The sequence below is a fragment of the Gobio gobio genome (assembly GCF_949357685.1).
Source record: "Gobio gobio genome assembly, chromosome: 16".
Taxonomy (NCBI): domain Eukaryota; kingdom Metazoa; phylum Chordata; class Actinopteri; order Cypriniformes; family Gobionidae; genus Gobio; species Gobio gobio.
This window is the reverse complement of record NC_137109.1, coordinates 6,693,835-6,717,737: the sequence shown is the minus strand read 5'-3', so window position 1 is coordinate 6,717,737 and position 23,903 is coordinate 6,693,835. Positions and strand designations below refer to the sequence as shown.

General features: G+C 38.9%; 1 protein-coding gene across 1 annotated transcript; it reads right to left on the bottom strand.

Moving 5' to 3' along the window:
• Window positions 1–5,721: 5,721 nt before the first annotated feature.
• fam199x (family with sequence similarity 199, X-linked) lies at window positions 5,722–20,862 on the bottom strand. Its single transcript, XM_079839410.1, has 7 exons — window positions 20,755–20,862; window positions 18,485–18,658; window positions 16,339–16,558; window positions 16,056–16,208; window positions 15,568–15,729; window positions 12,179–12,421; window positions 5,722–9,743 (listed from the first exon to the last, which is right to left on the bottom strand). The coding sequence occupies exons 2-7, from the start codon at window positions 18,649–18,651 to the stop codon at window positions 9,570–9,572; spliced, it is 1,119 nt and encodes a 372-aa protein (XP_079695536.1). The 5' UTR covers window positions 18,652–18,658; window positions 20,755–20,862; the 3' UTR covers window positions 5,722–9,569.
• Window positions 20,863–23,903: the final 3,041 nt, after the last annotated feature.

The window sequence follows — 23,903 nt, the reverse complement described above, 5'->3', positions numbered from 1 at the left end:
AAATTCAGCCTTCTCCTTTCAAAAACATTACAAAAAAAGTCTTAATTATTTCAAACTGTTATTGCTAGTGTGTAAAATAATGCATGTGAGCTAACTAGCAAATTATAGCCTATATTTATTTTGATATATGACACATTCCTTCATGGGACATGGGCTATTTGAATATGAAAGTTTTATCATGTTTTAGTGAAAATAATATTTTGAGTTTTATGAATCATTTTCAAATGACTGTGGTATTACTGAAGCCTGGAAACAGACACACACACACATTCACTCTGATGCTGAAAACTGCTAAGTTAATGTTTCGTTGTGTATTGTGTCGAATAACGTAAATAGCATTACAATCTGAGAAATTCGAAAAGTTCAAATATTTTGACATTGACGAGCGCTTTTACACCACTGAGACTGATCAGGCAAAATAGATTTGAGTTTTCCCCTCAAGTGGGCCAGTCGTCTGGGCTGACGGAAGGATATAGACTAGGCTACGTAAATTTAGTATCATTTATTCTTCATATTTACGTAGCAACAGGCAAAACTCCCGCTGCTCACAATGGCCAGTCCGCCCCAGCATATTATACAGTCAGGTCTCATAGTATGAAGGTAAATTGATGCCATAAAGTATCGCATGCGCAGGGTAAGATTTGCACGCCTGTGAACATCGATTCATCGAGTCAGGAACTGCAAAATAGATTGACCGTGTAAAACAAATGCAAATGTCTAAAGCCCAATTTACCCTGACGCGCACCTCTCCAAAAATTTAACAACGCGTTAATTCTATGCGGACCGCAAGCTATGTGATTGGTCTGCCAGAACCCCTCCCTCAGTCAATAAATAAATAAAAAATCTGCGATAGGAGTGTGTGTGTGTCCGGAAATGGGATGATAGTTTCATCCATACATCTGCTATCCAACACAATATTTTGTAGTCCAGAGATTCTTTATCCATCCATCCATCATCTTCCGCTTATCCAGGGCCGGGTCGCGGGGGCAACAGTCTAAGCAGAGACGCCCAGACTTCCCTCTCCCTAGACACATGATGTTTTACTAACAAAGTTCGGGAGAAACACATTCAAATGATCTATCCAATTATCACGTCATTTAAACCAGCTGTCAGCAATCAGCAATCAACATGTCTACCCAATCAGCACAAGGGAAGGACTACATAAATACCCAGTCAACTCACCAAAGTTCTTTGACAGTTTCCCTGCATCCCTCCACCACCCCATCTTCCTCACACTCACCTGGTTACTTCCTAACCAGAGATACGGGGGGAGTACTCTGGGTTCGGGCCAAATACCGAGCTCGGAGCCCTCTCCTCGGACAGCACGCCAAATACGCATACTACCACGCATACTATTATGTATACTATATTTACTATCTGATTATTTGTAAGTGTGAACTCGTGAATTCCTCCAGCTCTTCCGGGGGAACCCCGAGGCGTTCCCAGGCCAGCCAGGAGACATTATCCCTCCAGCATGTCCTAGGTCTTCCCCGGGGCCTCATCCCAGTTGGACGTGCCAAGAACACCTCCCTGGGAAGGCGTCCCGATCCGATATAGATACCCGAGCCACCTCAGCTGGCTCCTCTCGATTTGGAGGAGCAACGGCTCTACTCTGAGCTCCTCCCGAGTGACTGAGCTCCTCACCCTATCTCTAAGGGAGCGCCCAGCCACCCTACGGAGAAAGCTCATTTCGGCCGCCTGTATCCGGGATCTTGTCCTTTCGGTCATGACCCAAAGCTCATGACCATAGGTGAGAGTAGAAACGTAGATCGACCGGTAAATCGAGAGCTTTGCCTTACAGCTCAGCTCCTTCTCCTTCATCGACATTACTGCAGAAGCTGCACCGATCCTTCTGTCAATCTCCCGTTCCATCCTTCCCTCACTCGTGAACAAGACCCTAAGATACCTGAACTCCTCCACCTGAGGCAGGAACTGTACACCAACCTGAAGCGGGCAAGCCACCCTTTTCCGACTGAGAACCATGGCCTCAGACTTGGAGGTGCTGATTCTCATCCCAGCTGAAAACTGCCCCAGTGCACGCTGAAGGTCCTGGTCTGAGGAGGCCAACACGACAACATCATCCGCAAAAAGCATCTTTATGTTAGTGAATAAATACATAGATCCGCTATGATGCTGCGTTCACACCAAACGCGAATAGAGCGTCAAAATAGCGTCTAGTTGGACGCTTGAACATTTTGAATCCATTCACGCTTCCACAGCAAAAATCGAGCGTTTGACGCGAAATAGAGGCGCGTTCAAGGCGCTCCAGGAGAAAGACAGCATGAGTGTGTGAGCTCTTGATGGTCTAGTAGAAGAATTTTCAACCTGGTCTCACAGAATTTCGTGAAATGAACACGGGCCCCTTAACTCAAAATCTGTGGCAGTTTCACGGAATCGCCGAAAATTCTGTGATGTGTCCACGGAAGTGATGCCTATGTAAGTCAATGACAGTAAAAAGTAGACATGATTTTATGAATATTTATAGGCTACTTTTATATTTTGGAGCAACTAACCCACTCCTACCCTAAACCTACCCACTTCTCAACAATATAAAACACATAACAGGCAAATACAAATACAGTTACAGGTATTTATTGCAAAAACTGACCAGAAACAGTATAAAAGTATGAACTCATGTTGCATTCCAAGTCTTCTGAAGTCACACGATGTCTTCATGTGAAGAACAGAGTTGATCTTAATGTTTTAATCGCTGAGATGATGATCCCGCCGCTCCGTGAACACACTCATTCATATCTCATTCAAATAATACACACGACTCTTTAGCGTGACACGATCGGTCACGAGACACACGAGAGCCAATGGCATTTTACAATCGAAGCTGATGTAATGACGCAATTGGTCACGAGACATACGACAGCCAATGCTGTGAAAGCTGACGTAACGTTTCTTCCGGCGGTAAAATTTGAAATGTGTTTATAATCTTCGGCGGATGGACTCGACGCTGCTGATCGCTTTTGGGGATTTTCTTCACACAAATCAATCGTTTGGCGTTGCAACACTTGGAATATTTGTACTTTTGGAATAAATTGTGCCTGCAGTCGTATCTGCCTGTTATATCCTGTTTTTTATAATACACAAATGTGTAGATTTAGGGAAGGGATTGGGTTATGTGTTCAAAACGTGTCTGAATACTGTAAATTAAAAAAAAGAAAATAATTGTAGATAAAATTATGCTAGCTGATTAAATCGAGAATCACACTCCATGTCATAATGGCAAAATCCTAGTTTCATGACGATAACCATGCCCAACGCGTCTTTTTACTGTCACTGACTTACATAGGCATCACTTCCGTGGACACATCACAGAATTTTCGGCGATTCCGTGAAACTGCCACAGATTTTGAGTTTAGGGCCTGTGTTCATTTCACGGAATTCTGTGAGATCAGGTTGCGAATTTTGTGAAGCGTGCCAGTGGTTCTGGGTTCTAATCCACCATTGCATATTGTATTTATTTTCTCATTAAAACCAAAGATGTTATTCAGTGATTGTATATCAAGAGCAGGGACACATTAGGGTGCATTTTGTGAACAAAGTCTCCGCAACAGCAATCGATTGAAGCGTTGGTCTGTGCACGAGCGACCGATACTGAAAACAGCGCCACAAGCTCTGCATGATTTCAAAAAAGCATTCCAGCGCCATATCGCCTCTTATTTAACTCTACTAATCAACTAGAGATGCTTAATTTGTATTAGATACAACAACTCAAGCTGCAAGAACGGTCACTGCTGCTGCTACTCCGACAATGTACAAGCTGCTTCTTCTTCAGCTTTTGCCTTGATACTGTGGGTTACACAGCCTCTAGCTGTCCGCATGTGTAATTGCACATTGACACGGACAACAACGCAGAAGTATAAATGAAAACCAACGTGTAACTTGCGGCGTAGAGGATACGGCGTAGGTCAGACGAAGAAGTATAAATCAGCCTTTAACCCTCTGGTGCTCTTCGTTTAGGGGTTGCATTGGTTGTCTTCCCGGTCAAAAGTTACCGGACACCAAAAAATTAAACTTCCTCCACCCCAGTAAAACCAATGCAATTTATTTTTCATCAATAATAATTTTTCTTTTTAATTTTGTATTTTGAGATGATTTGATGGTATTTTTTAATATTTATGCAATAATTATGGTCTATTTTTGCCATTGAAAATTATTTTTAAAAAAAATCTTTCAATTATTGCAGTATTTCAGGTTACAATTGAGACTAGGCCTTCAAAATATTTTATTTTTTGAAGGCAGATTAGCGCCCTCTTTTGGAATTATTTAAGAAATCATGCAACCATGGGTGTAATCAAAGGTCTCTATGGAGAGGCTTTGAACACATTTAATGATTTTTTTTTTGGGATGGATTTGAATACATATGTAAAAAAAATCTCAAAGACTATTTATTAAAAAAGTTTTAGATTTTTTTTTTGTTAGAATTTTTTTCTGTGAATTTGTGGTTTTGCAAATTTCCCATTCATTTCCAATGGTGTCATTTTTGACCGAAGAACACAAGTGGGGGTGTTTTTTTTAACGACCATTTAGCATGCTCGAATCGTGCCCTCAATTTTTTACATACCTAATGCTAGAAAAGTCACCAAGTTTCATATCATTCTGATGAAGCAGTGATTTTTAAAAATTCCAAATGTGGTTCATAGGCTCAGTTTTTCATAGGTGTGTGTGTGTGTGTGTGTGTGTATAAGTGTGCGTGTGTGTGTGAGTGGATGTTTAGATGTTCTTGATGTTTTAGAGTGTCATCCCTTTACTGCGGTGTACTTTTTTCAGCATCGTGGCCGATTTGTAGATTGTACACACAAATATTCTGTGAATTTTTGCCGATTTCTCATTCATTTCCTATGGTCGGTCATTTATGACCGAAGACAATGAACGCTATTTTTTTTTTCTACGACCAATTAGCATGCTCGAATCATGACCCCAATTTTTTGTGTGTGTTTACATACCTAATGCTAGAAAAGTCACCAAGTTTTATATCATTCCAATGAAGCTGTGATTTTTAACATTTCAAAACAGAAAATTTTCCGGTCAGAAATGACTGAAGAGCACCAGCGGGTTAATGCACCAGGCACACACTAAATCGTCTTCACAACACGCTAATACAAACAAACGGCTCCTGAAGACAAAAAAGCTGATGACGAGCATTCAGGGACCCTCTTATACTCCTGGGTGCTCCAGTAGGGACGTCATGGCCTGCCTTCGACCAATTAACTTCTCAAGTTTTCACACCTGCTTCAGACGCTGGTCACGCCGATGCCGTTCCCCATAGCGTCAATCCAAGACGCAGTGTTGACTTCGAATAGGAACTGGTTTCACCGCACGTGCATGTCAGATTATCTGTTATGATGGCTTAACTTTAACAGTTATTACTGTGTATTGGCAAGTAAATGTAAAAGGTGCATTACCTCTTATAGTAGGAACAATTCCTAAATGGTTATTTTACTATGTTTTAACATTAGCCAATAGCCTGCACATTAGCCGGAAGTCCTTTCAGAGGACTAAATAAATATTTATACCCATTTCTAAAGAGTAATGACCGTCTAAACTGTTTAGTTCTTACTTATAAGAATGTTAAATTAGTACACAATTACTTACATGACTGTCAAGACCATACACTTACTGTAAAGGTGGATTTAAATGCAGAAAGTATTTCATGTCAATTGACACAAAAGCTACATTATGATGTGTGCACTATATATCACACCTCAGTCATGTCATACTTTGATTTTATTTGATGAAATTAAGAATATTCAGACATTTCAGCAAAGCAGTCAAGTCATCCTAACTTCACCGTATACATTTACATGTCTGGATCAAAATATATATGTACTAGGTCTTACAAATAGGGTAACAAATAATAAAATGGTCTTCTCTAAAAATGTATGTTATTTAGACACACTTTTGGGAATTATCGAATTGTTTGAATATCTGCGCATTTATGTTTATAGCGATCAAAGGGGGATATTTTTTTTTAGGTCAATAGCTTTTTAGATTAATCTTAATGTTGTTTTCTGCTCATTTGCAATAAAAGGAAGCTTAAATTGATGAAGAATGCTTAACTAACACATATGCAAGGTTTAAAAAAACAAATTATAAGATGTTTTTACACTTAAAAAGTAGTCGTTTCTCTTCCAACATAGAACAGATTATATAAATATAATCACAATAAAAGTTATGAAATATTACTTCTCTCCAACTTGGCTAAAAGAGAGCATGAGTAATATTTTCAAACGGTATCTCGTTCTGTTAGTTTTTCATGTGAAATTTAAATAAACATAATCGTATGACCTTTCAAAATAAACTTAAAGTAGATACAAAATGAAGGCTATGACTTCATTTGTCAGTGTTCCCTCTATGCCTGAGTTCATATTGTATGTACTTCTACAAGCAATAATTACACAATAAATTAAATGTACATATGAATGATGTCAGTGTATAACACGATGAAATACATTTTTAAATATCCGTCATTGTCCTTTTAATGTTTTTAAACACCATTTAAGAACTTTGTATGGTACAATGCACATTTAACTGCGCCGTTACAAAAAGATGTGTTTTATCTTCTGGGCAAGAGTCAAAACGCTTTTAATGTAAACCAAATATATATATATATATTTTTCAATGCTCTCCTAAAGATTCACGTTCATCACGTCTGGCAAACCATTTTAAAAAATCCCTATCATTTACAGTATGTGCTTCTGACTGAATTATCCCAAGTACAGATTAAAATCTTGGTAACACATGCAATTGTGTGATTATTCATTATTTTTCCAAGTAAAGTGTGTCCGATAGCACACATTTTTGCTGTTAACTAGTACCATGTATCAAGTACAAACAACTTTAGGGAGCAGTCATTTATGGGTCAGTGGACTGCATGCACAACTCTCCTTGCAACCAATTTCATGTGCACCCATGATGATATATCAGAAAACTAATGAGATGTACATTAATTTACATTTACGGATATGATAAACGGTCAGTTGACATGTTGGTCAGACATTATTTACTGTTAGCATAACAGACTTTATTATGACAACTAAAGATCTGGGGCCACGTTTATAAAACCTTGCGTGGATTTCATCCTAAAAGTGTGCATACATGTATCTTCCACCCCGAAATAACTATATATGGAGCTTACGACGCCTAGTCTTACTACGCATATCCTCATCATTATGCAAATCCCCAACCACGTGATACCATGTTTAATGGTACAAGATGAGATACGGACTATAAATGCTATTTGTGCAGTCACACGATTACACTGCTAAAACATTTAGTATCCACGTCTTGTTTTAGAATAAAAATATCAAAATATCTGCAAATTGTATAAAATACGCCTACTTTTCAGAGAAATGTTTCAGAAGAGTGTTTCGCCAAATAGAATTGTTTTAACCCTTAAGCGCATACCTCGGGTCTTTAGCGACCCGGGACGCCATTCACTACCCTCCTCCTCATACATTTTTTTAAAGTTAGTCATCATTCTTCTTAGTATTCCTCAATCAATTCATTATACACAATATAATAAGAGAAAATGATAAAATAATGCCTATTTTTCCATTACTTTTTTGTAAAAATTGTATAGGGTTGCTAACGACCCGAGGTGTGTTAAGGCCTGTTCACACCGGGACGATTTTCGCACATGTTTATCGCCGACGTTTAACGCCTCGTGACTAAACAAAGGGCGCCAATGTGAGTGTGCACACCGACATTGGGTTCGTTTTTTTGTTTTGACGTGGCACGTTAAAAACTGGCCAACCAATGAGATCAGCGCTTTTGTTCACGTGCCTGGAGCTGCTGAAGTGACAGTAAAACACGACTTGGTGGCGCTCAAGCACAAAACGGTCTTGCCACGCACACATTGATACGACGAAGAAGAAGTATGTACACAAAGATGATGAGCTGCTAATGCTGCTTGCCAGTTAGCAAAAAGTGTGTGAATGGTTTTGGCCATAGACATAATATATCTGTGGTTTTTGCAAGCACGTAAATACTGTCTCTCTTCTTCTTCTGTGTGACAAGCGAGTGTCAGAAGCGTAAAGTGCCGCAGCACCAGCTTGTGTACCGGGAGAGCGCCATCTACTGAATTTGCACATTCACTCGGCGCATCGCCAGTGAAAATCGCTTGGGTGTGAACACTCAATACGCGCCGAAAAACGTCTCGAAAAACACTGGCGATAAGCGCACACGATATTCGTCCCGGTGTGTACAGGCCTTAAGACTGTACGTATATTTTTTTCTGCACAATAATCATTGAATCTTTAAATGACGGAATAAGTGCAATTAACCTTTATTCCACAAGGTGGCAATGTCTGTGTGCAATGATAAACTGAACTTATTTTCACAATAATAAGTATAATCTGCAAAACTTGAAATGGCTCACCGATTTACTGCAGAGCAAGTACTGAATTAAATCAAATATTAGTGTCACTAATGGTGGATCTGGTGAAGAAGCTGTCAGCGATCAAAATATGGATTGTGAAGATGTTGAAAATGATCGAGAATATGAGCCAGATGCTGAATGTCCTGGGAAATGAGCTCTGACGAGGACAGTGATGATGGGATAAAACATCTGCTCAAACTGAACCCTTCCAAGCTCCAAAAGGTAACGAAATATGCTTCATTTTATTCTTCTATAATTGTTACACGAATATCAGGAGAATTTTATATTGTCGCGGCAGGTAGAGATCCATCCGTGTTACATGTAGATCCGGGTCGCTAAAGACCCGAAAATGTGAGAATGATTGGCGAAACAGTCATGCATTTAAGGGTTAAACAAAAAAAATGTATGCAATTTTCCCTAGAAGGTAAACTTAGAATGTTTATATATTTTATTTAATGGAAACAGATTTTTTTGCAGTGTAAATGCAACGGACTCAGCAAACATTTTAAAAATAAAACATGCAAATCTTTAACGTTTCCTTCAAATTCTATCCTTCAAATACCATTGTGTTTGTCATAATGTTGGGAAGATCATAGGAGTTCTCATTAGGACCCTGCCTGCCTGCACATGACATTAACAGCACACCTGTGCTTGTATAGTATGGTCATCTGACCTCATACCGGCCAATGAACCGTGAACACGTGAACGAAGGTCCGCATCGTTGATCATTATTCTAGCGAGAAATATTCAGCAGACAAATATTTCTAAATCCATATAATTTTTGTTTAACTTCTGGATAAAGTCTATGTAATTTGAGTGCTTGACTCCATTAATGAGAGTGTAATATTTAATCTAAGGGCGTGTTCACACTTGGCACGTTTGGTTGGATTAAAACGAACCCTGGTGCGAATGCCCTGTTAGTGCGGGTCATTTGAAGAAGTGTGAACGCTCGTCTGAACCCTGGTGTGCACCAAGCAAGCGGATCGAGACGGTCTACAGTGCGCAAGTATTTACGCTAAGTTTATTTTTTTAATAAATCCTGATATGTGCATGGAAAATTGCGCACACACACATTTCAATGCCTTTTTTTGCGCCCCTGGTTGCCTAGATGTCTAGAACAGAGTAATTAATGCTGCGTGGAAGAGGCTTAGAAGGAACACTGAATCATTCACTCTCGTCACATCAATACATCAACATCGTCAGAATGGTCTTCCTCCTCTGTGACTTTAAGTGAAAGGACCTCCTCGTTCAGGAAGAGGCCGCTCAATCTCTCCTTGCGAGCCTGTCTCTGCTCCTTCAGCTGGCGCTTGCGTAAAGCCTTCTGCTGCATTTTCCTCTGCTTGGAGCGTTTCTGTAAAAGATGATCACAGCATTATGTTTTTACTATTAAGAAGAGCAAAGCATAGGTCGCTATTCACCTTAAAGGGATAGTTCACCCAAAAATGAAAATTATCCCATGATTTACTCACTCTCAAGTCATCCTAGGTGTGTATGACATTCTTCTTTCCGACGAATACAATCTGAGTTATATTATTAAAGTCCTGGCTCTTCCAAGCTTTATAATGGCAGTGAATGGGGGTCGAGATTTTGAAGTCCATAAAAGTGCATCTATCCATCATATAACTGCTCCACACGGCTCCGGGGGGTTAATAAAGGCCTTCTGAAGTGAAGTGGCACATTTGTATAATAAAAATATCCATATTTAAAACTTTATAGACTAAAATAACTAGCTTCCGGTGGTCAGCGGTACACAAGTCGACTAAAAGAGTGACCCCTGAGGGGATGCACAGGAGCATCTCAAGCTTTGACTCCTCACGTGGATCGGGCTGGGAAACAAACTCAAGCCCCTCTTCTCTTATATCGAAATCCTCCGGCATTTCTCTTTAAAAATTCTAATTTTAGACTCAAATTCATGACCAGTTTTGCTCTATTCTCTGCCAATACACATGCGTCAAGGGTTCAAGGGTCATGGGTAACTCTTTCAGCGTAAATCGATTCGTATGGCAATCCGTCAGAAGTTAGTTATTTTAGTCTATAAAGTTTTAAATATGGATATTTTTCTCACACAAACGTGCCACTTCGCTTCAGAAGGCCTTTATTAACCCCCCGGAGCCGTGTGGAGCAGTTATATGATGGATAGATGCACTTTTATGGACTTCATAAACGAGACAAGTCACTGCCATTATAAAGCTTGGAAGAGCCAGGACTTTTTTAATATAACTCTGATTGTATTTGTCTGAAAGAAGAATGTCATGTACACCTAGGATGACTTGAGGCGGAGTAAATCATGGGCTAATTTTCATTTTTGGGTGAATAAACCCTTTAATACACCAGAACCAGCTAATCAACATTTTCTGGAGTTCCAGAAACTTCCAGGCCAGTGTGTTTGTTGGGAGTTAAACTCTGCTGGACGTTGGCCCTCCAGGAGCAGGATTGGACAGCCCTCACAGCACTGTTTACTCAATATTATTAATAAAACATTATTATGGTTACTAATATGGTACATTTATACAATACTATACGTGTATTTATTTGGTTTTGAATGTACTATTTTTTGTGCACAAATTTTGCATGAAAATCATGAGACGTTGAAACGTTCATATAAAGTGGTTGTGTCTCTTCAGACGGCTTGGTTTAAACTGCTCGATTCAGATGGATTTATCTTGAAATATCTACGAACATTATGAAGCATCAGAGTTTTGGGTGAATAGATTTTCAATGGAGGGGCCAAAATCTCTCAGACTACATAAAAAATATCTTTATTTGTGCTTCGAAGATGAAATGAAAGTCAATAGGTTTGGAATGACATGAGAGAGTAATTAATTACATTACATTTTTTACACAATTACATTTTTGGGTGAACTAGTGCAAGTTTTTATAAGGTTATTTGGGACGCATCTACTGTCTTTATGAATGAATCATTGACAACCAATTCATTCAAAAACACAGCTCAAACGCCACACTTCAAAGATGTGAATTATATAAATAATTTTAGTACGGCCATTCAAAACCAGAGGGTCAACAATGTCGCATATAAAGTGATCACCAAAAGAATAATTGGTAACGCTTTAGTATGGGGAACACATTCACTATTATTAACTACGACTTTTGCCTCCATAAACTCCTAATTTACTGCTTAATAATAGTTTTTGTAGCATTTAAGTTTAGGTGTTGGGTGATTAAGGGATGTAGAATATGATCATGCAGAATAAGGCATTAATATGTGCTTTATAAGTAATAAACAGCCAATATCCTAGTAATATGCATGCTAATAAGCAACTAGTTAAAAGCGAGAAGTGAACCCTAAAAATTAAGTGTTACCGAATCATTTTTGGTAAGGATTAATGTAAACAGATGTTCAATAGCAGTCATGTCTAAAGTGAAAGTAAATAGGCGGGACAAAAAAACGGATCAGATTTGTGCTTTAACACTTGTACCAGTTTAAATGCAGCCATAGCCACTGGTCATTAAGGAAACTACACACACCATAATAAAAACCAAAGGGATGTGTGGAATGTGTAAATATCCGTTATGTGAGATGGCTTAATCAGGGAAGTACTTAAAAAAAAAAAAAAATTTAATAACTAAATGTTACTGTTACTTAGTTTGTACAGTGAATGATTTGTCAGACTGATTCAATCTGTATTTCTTTTCATTCAAGAGAACTGATTTATAAGAGACATTTCCTTCAGTGTAAATCAGATTACACTGGCTGCACTGTATGTTTGTATTAAGACATATCGCCTATTTTTCTTGATGCTGATTATGATTGAGTGCTGAAAGTACCTTAGAGTCTCGTATTCGCTCCGCAGCAGTGGCCAGGTTTCCGTCGCTGTGTGCACGGCTGATGCTCGAATTGGAGCCCGTGGAAGCGGTGCTGCTGCTGGCACTGCTCACCATGCTGGCATTACTGCTGCTGTGAGCACTCACACCGCTGGCGCTGCCGCTGCTCGCCATGCTCCTCTTCCAGCCATCACGGGCCATGCTGGGACGCTGCCGTGGACTGTGCTCACGGATGTAGCTCCTCACCTAAAGGAACAACAGAAATCTCAATGTTATCAAGAGTTTGACTGACTTTACTGAAATGTTATGCTCATTGTATGAACTTAACCTACTTGTATGAGATAATAACGGGCAAACCTTAAGGCTGGGAAACACAACACAGGACTTTTGCTCCAATTGAGCAAATAAGTCTGGATGAGCCTGGAATAAGTCAACGCTACACTGTAAAACAATTTCTGTAAAAAATAGCCAAATTCTGACAGTAACTTAGTTTTCCATTAAAACAGTAATGTGCTGTAGAAAATAATGGGTTGGAATGAAAAACGGATTCACAGTCAATTCACGGTAATACATCATTTATTCCTAAACTTCAGTGTTTATTAAGGCTTTCAGACAATGCATTTCTTGGTGGCACTCAGCCTGCTGGTTTTGGCTGTACGTTAGTGCTTGTTGGCAGGAGGAATTTTTTTTTAAATAACTGGTCAAATTTATTATTTAACATTATTGATTATTAAACTTTTAAAATGTGATTTTGTTTACCTGTATAAGTTATATAGTTTGAGTTTGTATTCTTTTCTGCACTTTTTCTTATAAATGTTTGATGCTTTTACTATATGTTCGTCTGTTTTGGTTCTTGCTTATAAATAAATGTTAAACTTTTATTGGTAACAGACTGTTGCCTGTCTTTTTACTGTAGTCATTTGTGAAATGTTGTGAAGTAAAAGTTTGAGGCCAGAATCGGACACAAATCCCCATCCTTTTTGGGGGATCAGAAATATCGTCCGTAGAAGCCTAATGCTGCACACCGAACGTGTATTGAGCATCAAATTCGCTTCCTTCGCGTCTAGTTGGATGCTTGAACATTTTGAATCCACTAGCACTTGTCGGCGACGATGGAATTCGCTTTGGACGCGCGTATAAAGCAAGCGTTTGAAGCAAAATAGATGCATAGACGAAATCCGCTTCTTGTGGGAGGGGCCAGTGCTAGGCGGTTGTCTGTTTGCAAGATGGCTGATGTTGATGGAGCATTCATTGAAAGAGTCACCGCTCAGTATTTGCTCTGGAGAGCAGAACAGCAGCGTAGGGGTCATCACCACCATACTTGGGTCCACCAGACCCTCCAGAGGCGTACCCAGTTTGGAGGGTTTCAACACTTGCTCCAGGAGCTGCGCCAGGATGACGGCCACTTTTTTTTCCGCCTGTCGACCTGTTGTCCCTCATCGAAGCGAGGATCACCCTCCAGGACACCCACTCCTGTCACTTCACCACGTGACAGCAGCAAGCAGGCTCCTGATTGGTTAACGAGCCGCGAACAGATGGCAAAGTTCAGATTTTTCAACTCAGGCGTCAGTCGCAAATTCGCTTCAAACGCGTGAATGCACAAAAAGCACCAAATAAAAATCAGTCGCGCGTAACGCACAAGACCCTAAATTGACCTCTTTCGTGCGAATGAAGCGAAATAGCGTCCATCGCGCTGCACTTAACGCTCCTATCGCGCCGCAGGACCTCCAGACATGTCTTTACATTGACTTAACATGGAAATCACTCGCTCCAGACGCTCTATACGCGTTCAGTGTGAACGCAGCATAACTGGGAGGCAAGTACTTTTTCTATAGCCCCCTTTGGGATATAGAAAATCTCCCAGAGAACACTATCGTGGGAAGACCCTGCCAAAACAAAGATGTCTTCATAGTAACTGGATGGTGTAAACATATAACAGACTGATACTTTCACATTAGGCCCACAGACACCTGAGTGGTGGGAAAAACCTCTGAAACAGGAAACAGTCCATTCCCTTGATCGGGCCAGGGCCAACCGTGATAGCAGGAGCTTTGATGCCGGCATAAACGGGCCACGCACGCACAACCCTAGGGCTATTCTCGGATTCTGAAGGCTAAAGGGCGCGGAGAACCCAAGTCAGGCCAAAATTTGTCCGAGACATCAGAACAGGCTGGACAGGGACCAGAAGGCCACATGAGAGAGGCGAATATGCTTTGCGGTTCATCCGACTCTCTTTTGGCTTGAATGTTGAAACAGCTTGCCATAAGAAATTACTCTTAACACCCATTTACGCGATAATTACAGCTCAACAGAGCTGACAAGAACAGAGTGATTAGTCATACAAACTATGATTGTTTGGTAGCATAAAGTGGCAAAACCATAGCGCACAATAGAATGTGTGCTGCAGAACTCCTCAGGTCCTGTGCATAAATGCAGCCAGTCACATGAAGTGAGTGTTCACATGAGGCGAGGCTGACAACGGTTACAGACAGCTGTTTTGCCAGAGTGTCTTCAACCCAATCGCCGCTATTAGGTAAAGGAAGAGCGATAGGGAAAACCCTGTCTGCTCACTTCATAACCCAAGTCACTATGGCCTAGCTTGCCATAGGATATATCACTCTTAACGCGTGGACTCATTCACACAACTGTTCCAGCTCAACGCAACAGCTGAGCTGATAAGAATGGAGTAATCAGTCATGCAAATTCATGTTTGGTAGCATCATAAAATCATATTGCACAATAAAACTTCTGCCTTCACATTGAAGCAGCAAGTCATGCGAGTGAGTGAGTTTTTGATTGCATAAACGTTAAAACGATTGCACCGGGTGAGGCTGACAACAATGAGAGAAAGCTGTGTCAGTGTCTTTTTGACCAATTCGGCACTATTAAGCAAGAGAAGACAGAGAGATTGGGACAAACGGTCTGCTCACTCTGCAGCATGAAGATACTATGGCATTAATGTTAAAACAGCTTGCCATTGGAAAAACTCAGCGGAGCTGACAAGGAAGAGTAATTATGCGATAAAGTAATGTTTGGTAGCATGAAGTGCACAGCAAAATGTTTGCTGCAGAACTCAGAGTCCGCGCCTAAAAGCAAACAGTCACAGGAAGCAAGAGTCGGAAGTGTAAGCGCACAACTCGTGCCTGATGAAATTCAGGTGCTTTGTCAAATTTGAGGGAGGTAACTTGTAAAATCCATTACAAGCCTAAAAGAATCTTGTGGTAACAATAAAACTTACAGAAAGAGCTGCATCTGTTACAATAGACTGCACAGTCAAAGTTCACTGTGGATAAATGAATGCCATTTTGTTTGGATTGGGCATTGAGTGGCATTAACCAGGTCACTTCCCCTAACTCATTTAGAATGGCAGCTAATATAGTGTAATTCATTACCTGTTTAAGTTTTTCATCTGTGAGGCAGTTTAGTTCAATGATGAACTCGCTGTCTGTCGGCAGTATCTGTGCACTCGGGTCGATTATTTTTATGATATCAAGTTGCTCCCGGAGTCCCATCTCTGTGCTCACTTTTCGACTCAAATATTCAATATATTCCACCTGAAAACCAAAAATTTAAAAGTTAGCTCACATTATGTGTGAATGCAGAGGAAAGACTTCCTTTCTTTCATAATTGTCTAATTAACAATTTCCTTTAGAAATGATAGCATCACTACAACAATATAAAAGCGCTATTGAAAAAAAAATGGCATTAGTAAACATTTCTCTGGCATTCATGTTGAATTATTGACCACAGCTACACTGGAGTTGACATGGACAAAACCTGATGATCCATGTTAGTTATTGTTATTTGGTGGCTCAGACTGTATATGACAACACATACTGATGCATTTTATATTTTCATTGCATAAATAAAATAAACCGACCTGTTCATCGTTAGTCATGGCACTCCAGGGCAGCTCATCCAGATTCCGGTGTGGTTTGTTTTTTCTTTTGGATACAAGGCAGGGTGAACTGGGCACGCTGGGTATGATGTCCGACAGCACATCACTGCCACTGGCTATGTCACTGCCTGGTAACTACAATAACACAGATCTTGTTCAGAAAAATTCTTCAATAAAGTGATCAACAGCTTCTCCATTTGTTATGAAAATGAAGTACAATGAAAGTGACATCTCAACTAAAACAGATTCAAAACTAAGGGCTCACCTGCCACTCAAATTCACTGTCTGACCAATCCCAGTAAGTGCTGATGGAGGAGGACACGTCGCTGCACACACTGCCTTCTGGGAACAGGTCAAAGGAGGCGAGCTCCTGATCGTCCAGGAGGGAGTAGCAGTCATCCTGATCGCCCACAGAAACGGAGGAGAAGAGCTCCTCACTGCACTCTGAACTGGCCACACTTGTGCCGCATGACGTCAGGTTCCATCTGCAAAGAGGAGCCGTTGTTGAATTAAAGGCAGTTCACACTATAGGGTCCACTCGAGGGTTGGGCGATGTCCCCTAAATTGGCAGTTGACGATGTTTGCAGTAAAACATCGTGATGGTCGATGATATCGTCGGTTGGGGTGGGTAATTAGGTAGATAATATAGGCTATATCTCTTTACATAAATACTATTTTCTACTTAAAACGATCATTTTGTTATTTTTACTAACCCAAATAATCACTCATCCGCTAAGTTGCACGTGAGGGGGAAAAATTGCTTCCTTCCACTTAAGAGTTGAGCTCTTTATATTTTAATACATCTCTTTACATAAATACAATTTTCTACTTTTAAAAATTTATTTCGTTATTTTACTAACCCAGTGTTTTGTATGTGAATGCTGTTTCACGTGAATATTACCACAGGAGTGAAGCACAAAGCTTTTAAGCCTAGAAAGCAAATAATGGTCAGAGAGCACTTTCTCATTCTGCTTTGCGATCTGGATCTGGTCAATCGATTTTCCGTGAATTTTAACAATAGGCCCAGTCCATTTTATCCCAATGGACATGGACATCTCGTTTCTTTTCCCAAATCTTCACTCACGTCGCACCCATGTTCGCAGGGGATTATAAACGTTTCTTCCTTTCGTTTGCTTATAATTAAGTCTATTATAACTATTCACATCCTTTACTGTGGGAAAGTATAACAAAACACTGTAGGACGAATACTTTTTTACTTCAAATTGTATTTAACACAGTTTGTTCTTGTTATTAAACTTGGTAAGGCGCGTCAAGTTTGGTTTATTTGAATAGCGCATTTCACACACGCCGGTGATTTTAGTTTTTTTTTCTCTGGCAGTGAATAATCAAACATTGCCTAAATGTCTTGACCTTGTGGAAGATAAAATCCGCTCTTCAGACATTTTACAACAAGTGTTGCTTTGCAACATCAGGAGAAAACATGAAGATGAAGATATTCGAAAGGTCCATATACAATCCAGCTTGTGTCCCACATTCCTCTCAAAGCACAGAGCGGTATATGACGCATCTTTACGGGGAAATAGTATGAATCAAATATTTTTCTAACCAATATTTAATTTTCTTATATTCTTGAGGTTACCATTATTTACTGAAAATCGATGTCGGTCAGCCATCACGATGGACAACCCTAGTCCACTCGGATCCGAAAAACTGAGGTCTGACTCAAGACACAAGCGTGTTCGGGCCAAAACTTTGACGTACAGGTCTGATATTGGTGTTTAAAATATTGCAGTTTTATGCACTTTTGTTACCTAATTTTCCTTACATGCTCATTAATTAAATTATATTTTATTTAATAACAATTGTTTGAAAAGTTAATGCACTTTAAAAAGTGAATGTCATGTCAATAAAAGACTATGCTTGATTTGGTTTATGTTTCGCTCGCTTGTACCCTCATGTGGGCATAGGAGACAATACAGTACTTTTTCCTCAAAAGTCCCGTTTCCGCCAAAATTATCCGGAACAATTTGTACCAGGAACTTTTTCCACCCCCAGACCTGCTACTGTCTGCGTTTCCACTGCGGTCTAAAGTACCGTGAAGATTAGGCAAATTAGTCCAGTGATGTAGGACTGTGTGCGACTACTCCTCCCAGTCAGAGAAGGACAATAATCATTTTTGTGTGATACTGTCTGCAACAATTACAACTATGGAGATGCAAGCAGCGCTGCTTTTGCTAGTTATGAATTGGTTTACTAAAGAGGTCATTAACAAAACGGCAGAAAAGAGACGAGCACTGATACTAAAGTGTATTCTGAAAGCTCGTAAAACTGGATTTAAAATAAAACAACGGATGTTATTATCAGCTATTATGGACATTGACTGCGAGATGGCTGAGACGAACGCGCGCCATTGGACAGAAAGAGCTCGACTGAGACTGCCTGCCACTTACCTGCTGCTGTGAAAGCGGTGTAAAGGGTCTGTCCGGTGACATGATGACAACTGACACCCAAAGTCGCTAATATCCAGTGTGGCATTTTCACTGAAGTTCCCTCCCTGTGAAAGCAGTGGAAATGGCTCTTCTGGAGCAAGGAACTTCTCATAGACATGCTCAGACATCTGCAAGCTAAGAAGAACAGACACTGGCATCAGAAATGACCTCACAACAGATAAATGACTGACAGCCCTAATATCCAATCAAATCAAGCCTGGTTGCCATTTTGCCAGTTAAGCCTTAAAGCTCACTGAACTGTCAGACACATACAAACATCATTTTGGTAAAACGTAGAGGCCAGGTAGAATCTGTACAGACCAGTTTAAAATAACATTAATTGCAACGTTTAACCTAGAGCTTCACAATTAATTTAATTTGTAATCATGATTACAATTACGGATGCCACAATCATGTTATCGTTCAATAAAATGTAATTGCAATTACAAAAAGTCCACTTATATTATTCTGTGTACTTAATGTGTTTTTTCTTCAGGTTATCTTAAGTTTTTTTCCCCATTGTTTTTATTTTTAGTATAACATTATAATGCCATGCATATCTTTACTTTTTTATTTTTTTTAGGGCTGTCAAAAGATTAATCGCATCCAAAATAAAAGTTTGTGTTTACATAATATATGTGTGTGTACTCAGTTAATTATTATTTATATATAAATACACACACATTCATGTATATATTTAAGAAATATTTGCATGTATATACATTTATATAATCTATAATATATATAAATATAAATGTTTTATATATAAAAAATAATATTTTTTTCTTAAATATATACATGCTTTTGTGTGTATTTATATATATAATAATTAACAGAGTACACACACATATATTATGTAAACACAAACTTTTATTTTGGATGCGATTAATCGCGATTAATCTTTTGACAGCCCTAATTTTATTTAAAGAAACCAAACCAATGTATATTTGACTTTTGAGGCTTAATGCTATAGAATAATCGTAATTAATAATTGCAATTACAATTTCAAGGGAATAATCGACAATTATGATTTGTGTCATAATCGTGCAGCTCTAGTTTACCCATCATAGAGCGAAAGATTATCATTTGCACGTTTTAGCAGTTTTAAACCACTGCATGAACGGACACACATCCACAAAATTGTCACACCGCTCATCTCAGATAAATGCAGTCGTGTCTTCTCTCTCACACGCTCGGTTGAGTAATCAGTCGATTATTTTGACAATTAATTGGATAATATTTTTGTGGTGATAAAAATAGACCTAAGATAAGAACAAGGGGAAAAAAATTACAAGCGTAGATAAACACAATAGAACAAAGATGCAAATGAAATGAACTACGCTTTATGTTAATCAAAATGAATGCCCATTCACACCAAGGACGATAACTATAAAGTATGATAAACTTTATGCCGATTGGATTCAAAATACAACAAATCTCATAACTTATAATTTAAATATTATTAAAATAGATTTTGTTATTGATTTACCTGTGAAAACTTATAAAATAGCATTAAAAAACATATTTACAAGGTAGATGTAAAGAAAATCTTAATAGGTCAATATAAGCCTTCTTATTATATTATGTATTATTGTGTTTCAGTAGTGGGGAGAGGAAAAATATTACAAAACTTTCTGAAAATACAATATGAGAATTAACTGCACACTTACTAGAAATGTGTATCTGGATATTATTCAATTTGCATACATGCAACATTTGTGGATAAAGACATTTTATTCAAAATGTTTCCAACTCTGACTTTGAACCAATTCTGTAGAATGGCCCATATTTTATGTGTGTGTGTGTGTGTGTGTGTGTGTGTGTGTGTGTGTGTGTGTGTGTGTGTGTGTGTGTGTGTGTGTGTGTGTGTGTGTGTGTGTGTGTGTGTGTGTGTGTGTGTGTTTTAATGATATTTTGGTGCAAGTAAACACTCAGAGCTCTGCTAGCAGGCCAGCTAATGCTACACAGCAGGTATAATCATCAGGAAGGTCTGTATCAAATCACAGTTGAAGGATAAATAACGCATATCATTAATTTAGTGGGAATAAGTAACAACATTTAACAGATTTATTCATTATTTTAGTAACTCGGTTCTCAGAGTATTAGCGATTATCCTTCAACCTCCGTAAACTCATGAGCGAGACAATTTCACTCTCTAGCCTGCCTGATAACTACACTCGGACTAAAAGAAACATGAATTACATAATGTAATATTGATATTTGACACATACCTGCGGTATTGTCTGTTTTAGGGGTTTAATATGACCAGCGCCAACATCAGATCTCTATCCCCTTCCGCTGCATACGTCACACTGTTGACGTCATTCTTCCTCTTCTTCTGCGAGTTTACTGGGGTTTGACAAACACCCAAATGGTGGATTACCGCCACCGACTGGTCTGGAGTGTGGATCAAAATGACATTCCTTACCTTTTTATATCTTCTCCCACACATTGGTTATTGTAAGATACTGAAAAATAACTATAACATTTAATTCCGGAGTAAAAAAAAAAAAAAAATAGCATTTTTATTTTTGCTAGATTTTCTATTAGAAGAATCCTTCTTTCATTCTCGTAATTCTGGCAGTATAGCATAACATTTTCCACCCATGTTCCCACAAAATTCACACCTGAAGTATCATGTTTAGCCATTTTATAAAGTGTAGGCCTATTGTTTAGTCTTGTGTGTCCAAATCAAGTGTGCCGCACAAGTCCTGAAAACTGAAGCCGAGTGACTGGTCCCAGTATAGCTCATAAACCCGCCCTCTCCATGTAAACGAATGGGACGTGAGACAAACGAAACAATCAAATTATAGACTTGGTCTGCATTACGAAACGCCCACAAATCGTCATATCCGCCATATGCGTGGGGAAAACAAGCCATAAGAATGAACGCGCATAGACCTTGTTAGACGCTTTATCTTTAAACTCTTTGTAATGATTACGATTTATTTTTGTTTGGTGCAATGCCGAAAAGTTGCCATGTGGCGCTCTGCACCTCTAGTAAGTTAAAAAACCCTGATCTGAAGTTTTATACTGCCAAATAAACAGACGGAGCCGTTCGTCAATTCCGAAAGCCTGTTCAATACGTCCATTACAATTAAACGTTTGCACTACATGATGCTGGTATTATTGTAAAGATTAAAAAAGAGATTTCATAAATTTTTTTAATGGCAAAAGTTTGTTGAACAAAACGCAATAAAGTCATACTTGTCACGGGACTCAATTTATCATTAAAGCAGTTTTTCACGATGAGCGGTCACAGCCACATAATGCGTGAGGTTATTAGTGTACAAAACATTCAAAAGTTTTCTTTATTTCATGATGGGAAGGGCTGGGCTCATGCTTGTGCTTCAAGCTGATAGTCACATTATATGTACGACACTTGTACATTTTCTCGTCAAAATGCAGCTGCTCCCACAAATATTACACGACATAATAGCGGCTACTTCATAAATCACCCAGTCTTTTGATGAAGACGGTTGCTATAAAAAAGTAAAAAAAAAAAAAACGTTGCTACTGTCAGTAATTCTAATAATATTGTGACAATGACGTCAGCTCAAAATATCGATTTCATAGCACAAGACACGTATTATGATCATTTTAAAATGTTAAATGTATGGAATACATACTTTTAATCCATTAAGTTGAGGAAAACTGAATGAACGTCTTATGGGGGTCGGCGGAGCTGCATGTGTTTTGATGAGAAAATGCCACCTCTGGCCATTGTGTTGGGTCGTTTATCAGTCACTGATTCTGTACGGACAATCTGACCCAATACGGCTCAGTTGTTCTATATATCTTACTCTGTCGAGCGTCAAAAGTGATTCTACACCGGCTATACTGGGTTAACCCCATCCATTTACATTGTGGGGGAATGGACTGTTTTACCCCACGCCGACTCCGCCCCCAGCTATTACACGACGCCGACCAAGTCTATACTTCAAATATTTTTTTCCAAAGATGTTTAGTGTCATTTTAGGCAGTTTTTATCACGCTGATGTTAGTTCAAGTGTTTGTTCTTTAAATAGGTTTGGTTTTAGTTGAGATTGCCAGCTTCTCTGAGCGAAGTACTCACGCCAACAGACTATTCTTGGGAGGAGACTTGAGCTTTAACTTTAATTCCTACATTTACAGAAGTGTTTATTTCACACACCAACATAATGAGTTGTTCTGCAGTAAACTGTATACTAACCGATTCTGCGGGAGTGTGGGCGAGGCCTTGATAGCGCGGCTCCATTTCACGCTCACTACTGCACAGACTCGAGACTCAATATGTCAGCGCCATGTTGGGACATGGGCGGAAAATTGAAGACAAATGAAAAAGGTATAGTAAATTGTATGGTATCAACAGCCAAGTATGAATGAGGAGCAAGCAAGAGCTAATTGTTGAATGTATATCAAGCATGAATACGCTCTAGTGTAGACTGTGGATGTGCAGTGTATGGGGCTGGATCTAAATCAGAGCTGAAGAAAATGGAAAATATTCAATCTAGAGCACTCAGAATCTGCTGTGGAGCAATAAGACCAAACCCTTTAAATGCCATCAGGGTTGAAATGGGGGAGATGCCATTGAGAAGAGCAGAGAAAAAAAAAGCCTATGATGTATTGGGTTAATTTAGTGAAAGGACTCATCATACACGCACATTTTTAAAAGATTGCTGGAAATATAAAACAGAATGGAGGAAATAGTTTTGGATGGAAATTAGGGCTGTCAAAAGATTAATCGCGATTAATCGCATCCAAAATAAAAGTTTGTGTTTACATAATAAATGTGTGTGTACTCTGTTAGTTATTATTTATATATAAATACACACACAAGCATGTATATATTTAAGAAAAAAATATTATTATATTTATATATTATATGTATATATATTATAGATTATATAAATGTATATACATGAAAATATTTCTTAAATATATACATGAATGTGTGTGTATTTATATATAAATAATAATTAACAGAGTACACACACATATATTATGTAAACACAAACTTTTATTTTGGATGCGATTAATCGCGATTAATCTTTTGACAGCCCTAATGGAAATATGAGCAGTGGGTCAAGGAATGTTATATAGACTGCATTGACGGGCTGCAGTGCGCAGTTTCACTGCATGATTCAATCAGGTTTCAGTATTTAGGAGAAAAAAGGTTTTCCTATTGCGTCTTTTTACGATGCAATACTCAAGTTAGTAACCGAGTACAATCTCTTTTTACATTTTTAAAGGAAAAATGTGTGCTTTCAAAAGGTCCTTAAACTATTATTATTGCAGATGTCTTCCATGTTGATTAGTACGTTCCCTATCAATTATGTTATGGGAACGCAATCCAATAGCGCCGTGCTATAATCACAGAACGCCGATCGTTCTATGGCCC